General features: G+C 51.9%; 1 protein-coding gene across 1 annotated transcript; it reads left to right on the top strand.

Annotated features, from left to right (window-relative positions):
- The first annotated feature begins 1,357 nt into the window (after window positions 1-1,357).
- On the top strand, window positions 1,358-2,314 carry LOC119934138 (olfactory receptor 151-like). The gene has a single exon (XM_038753540.1). The coding sequence runs from the start codon at window positions 1,364-1,366 to the stop codon at window positions 2,312-2,314; it is 951 nt and encodes a 316-aa protein (XP_038609468.1). The 5' UTR covers window positions 1,358-1,363.

Below are 2,314 nucleotides of genomic sequence, written 5' to 3'. Positions count from 1 at the left end.
TCAAATGTTCCTTTCTCACCTTCTATCTGTAAATTATTTTGTACCTGTCTCCTCTGGTAGACTCTAAGCTCTTTGAAGGCAGAGATAGTGTCTTCTTATTCTGTTGAACCCTCCAAGTGCTTAGCCAGTGCTCTTTACACAGTAGGTGCTGAATAATAACAATAACAATAATAATGACATTTATTAAGCGCTTACTATCTGCAAAGCACTGTTCTAAGCGCTGGGGAGGTTACCAGATGATCAGGTTGTTGCACGTGGGGCTAACACAGTCTTAATCCCCACTTTACAGATGAGGTAACTGAGTCCCAGAGAAGTGAAGTGACTTGCCCAAAGTCACAGAGCTGACAGTTGGCAGAGCAGGGATTCGAACCCATGACCTCTGACTCCAAAGTCCGAGCTCTTTCCACTGAGCCACGCTGCTTCTCAATTAACACCACTGATGGCTTGAGTGAGAAGACGGACCTGGGTCTGTAGTCACGTAGTTTGGGTCTACCTTTCCTGAGCAGGGTGGGAGTCCCATCCTTATTATGATGTTTGTTAAGTGCTTACTACATGACAAGCACTATTCTAAGCACTGGGGTAGTTTCCAGTTAACCAGGATGGACACAATTCCTGTCCCACATGGAGCTCAAGTAGGAGGGAAACCAGGCAGTGAATTCCCATTTTACAGCTGAGGAAACTGAGGCACAGAAAAGTTGACTGACTTTCCCAAGGTCACACAACAGGAAAGTGCTGGAGCAGGATTAGAACCCAGGTCCTCTGACTCTTAGGCCCGGGTTCTTTCCATTAGGTCACGCTGTCCTTCTATCACGCCTCCCATTTAACAAGGATCTTCTGTCCCCTCCCACGGTGACCCATCTATAATAATAATAATGATGGCATTTATTAAGCACTCACTATGTGCAAAGCACTGTACTAAGCACTGGGGAGGTTACAAGGTTATCGGGTTGTCCCACGGGGGGCTCACAGTTTGAATCCCCATTTTCCAGGTGAGGTAACTGAGGCCCAGAGATGTGAAGTGACTTGCCCAAAGTCACCCAGCTGACAGTTGGCGGAGTCATGATTTGAACCCATGACCTCTGACTCCAAAGCCCGGGCTCTTTCCACTGAGCCATGCTGCTTCTAGAAAGGGACTTCTCCATCCTCTTTGGATGGATATGAGCCAAGCTCTCAGTTCCTGCTAATCAATCAGTCAGCCAACACACCCGATTCGAGGCATCTTGGACTTCTTTGTGGAGGAAGGGACAGATCCACTTGGGTGAGGAGAATTTCTCAGCCTGCGCCTGCTTCCTCCAAGCAGGGCGGAGGGCCCCTCTAACCAGAAGTCTTCCATCCTACCCCAACAGGGCAGTCTGAAGGGAGAATGGCCACGGGGAACCACTCTCTGCTGACGGAGTTTATCCTGGTGGGGCTGACGGAGCGTCCAGATCTGCAACTCCCGCTCTTCCTCCTGTTCCTGGGCATCTTCGTGGTCACGGCGGTGGGGAACCTGGGCCTGATCATCTTAATCAGGCTGAGCGCTCCACTCCACACCCCCATGTACTTCTTCCTCACCAACCTGTCCTTCATCGATCTCTGCTACTCCTCCGTCATCACCCCCAAGATGCTGGCAGGCTTTGTGGAGGGGACCAACTCCATCTCTTATCCGGCCTGCATGGCCCAACTCTACTTATTCCTCACCTTTGTCCACGCCGACGGCTTCATGCTGACCGTCATGGCCTACGACCGCTATGTAGCCATCTGCCACCCTCTGCTTTACGGCACCATCATGTCCCCTCGGGCCTGCTCCTTGCTGGTGGCCGGCGTACACATCACAGGCTCTCTTTGTGCAGCTGTCCACACCGCCTGTATGCTGAGGTTGTCCTTCTGTCGAAAGAACGTCATCAATCACTATTTCTGTGACATCCGCCCCCTCCTCGCCCTCTCCTGCTCCCGCACCGACATCAATGAACTGGTGGTCTTTGCCAGCGGGGGTTTCAACATGGCGGTCACCAGCGTGGGCATCCTTAGCTCTTACACCCGCATCCTCACCTGCGTCCTGCGCATCGGCTCTGGCCGAGGCAGGGTCAAAGCCCTGGGCACCTGCAGTTCCCACATCATGGCTGTCGTCCTTTTCTTTGGGTCTGGGGGGTTCACATATCTGAAGCCTTCTTCAGGAGAATCTCCGGGTGAGGGGAAAGTGTCCTCCTTGTTTTATACCACTGCAGTCCCCATGCTCAACCCCCTGATCTACAGCCTAAGGAATCAAAATGTCCGAGATGCCCTCAGGAAAATCTTGAGGAGGAACGTCTTTTCGGGGTTGGATCGCTACTAG

Source organism: Tachyglossus aculeatus, chromosome 11 (genome assembly GCF_015852505.1).
Source record: "Tachyglossus aculeatus isolate mTacAcu1 chromosome 11, mTacAcu1.pri, whole genome shotgun sequence".
NCBI lineage: Eukaryota > Metazoa > Chordata > Mammalia > Monotremata > Tachyglossidae > Tachyglossus > Tachyglossus aculeatus.
The sequence above is the reverse complement of the archived record's forward strand: the minus strand, read 5'-3'. Positions and strand labels throughout refer to the sequence as shown.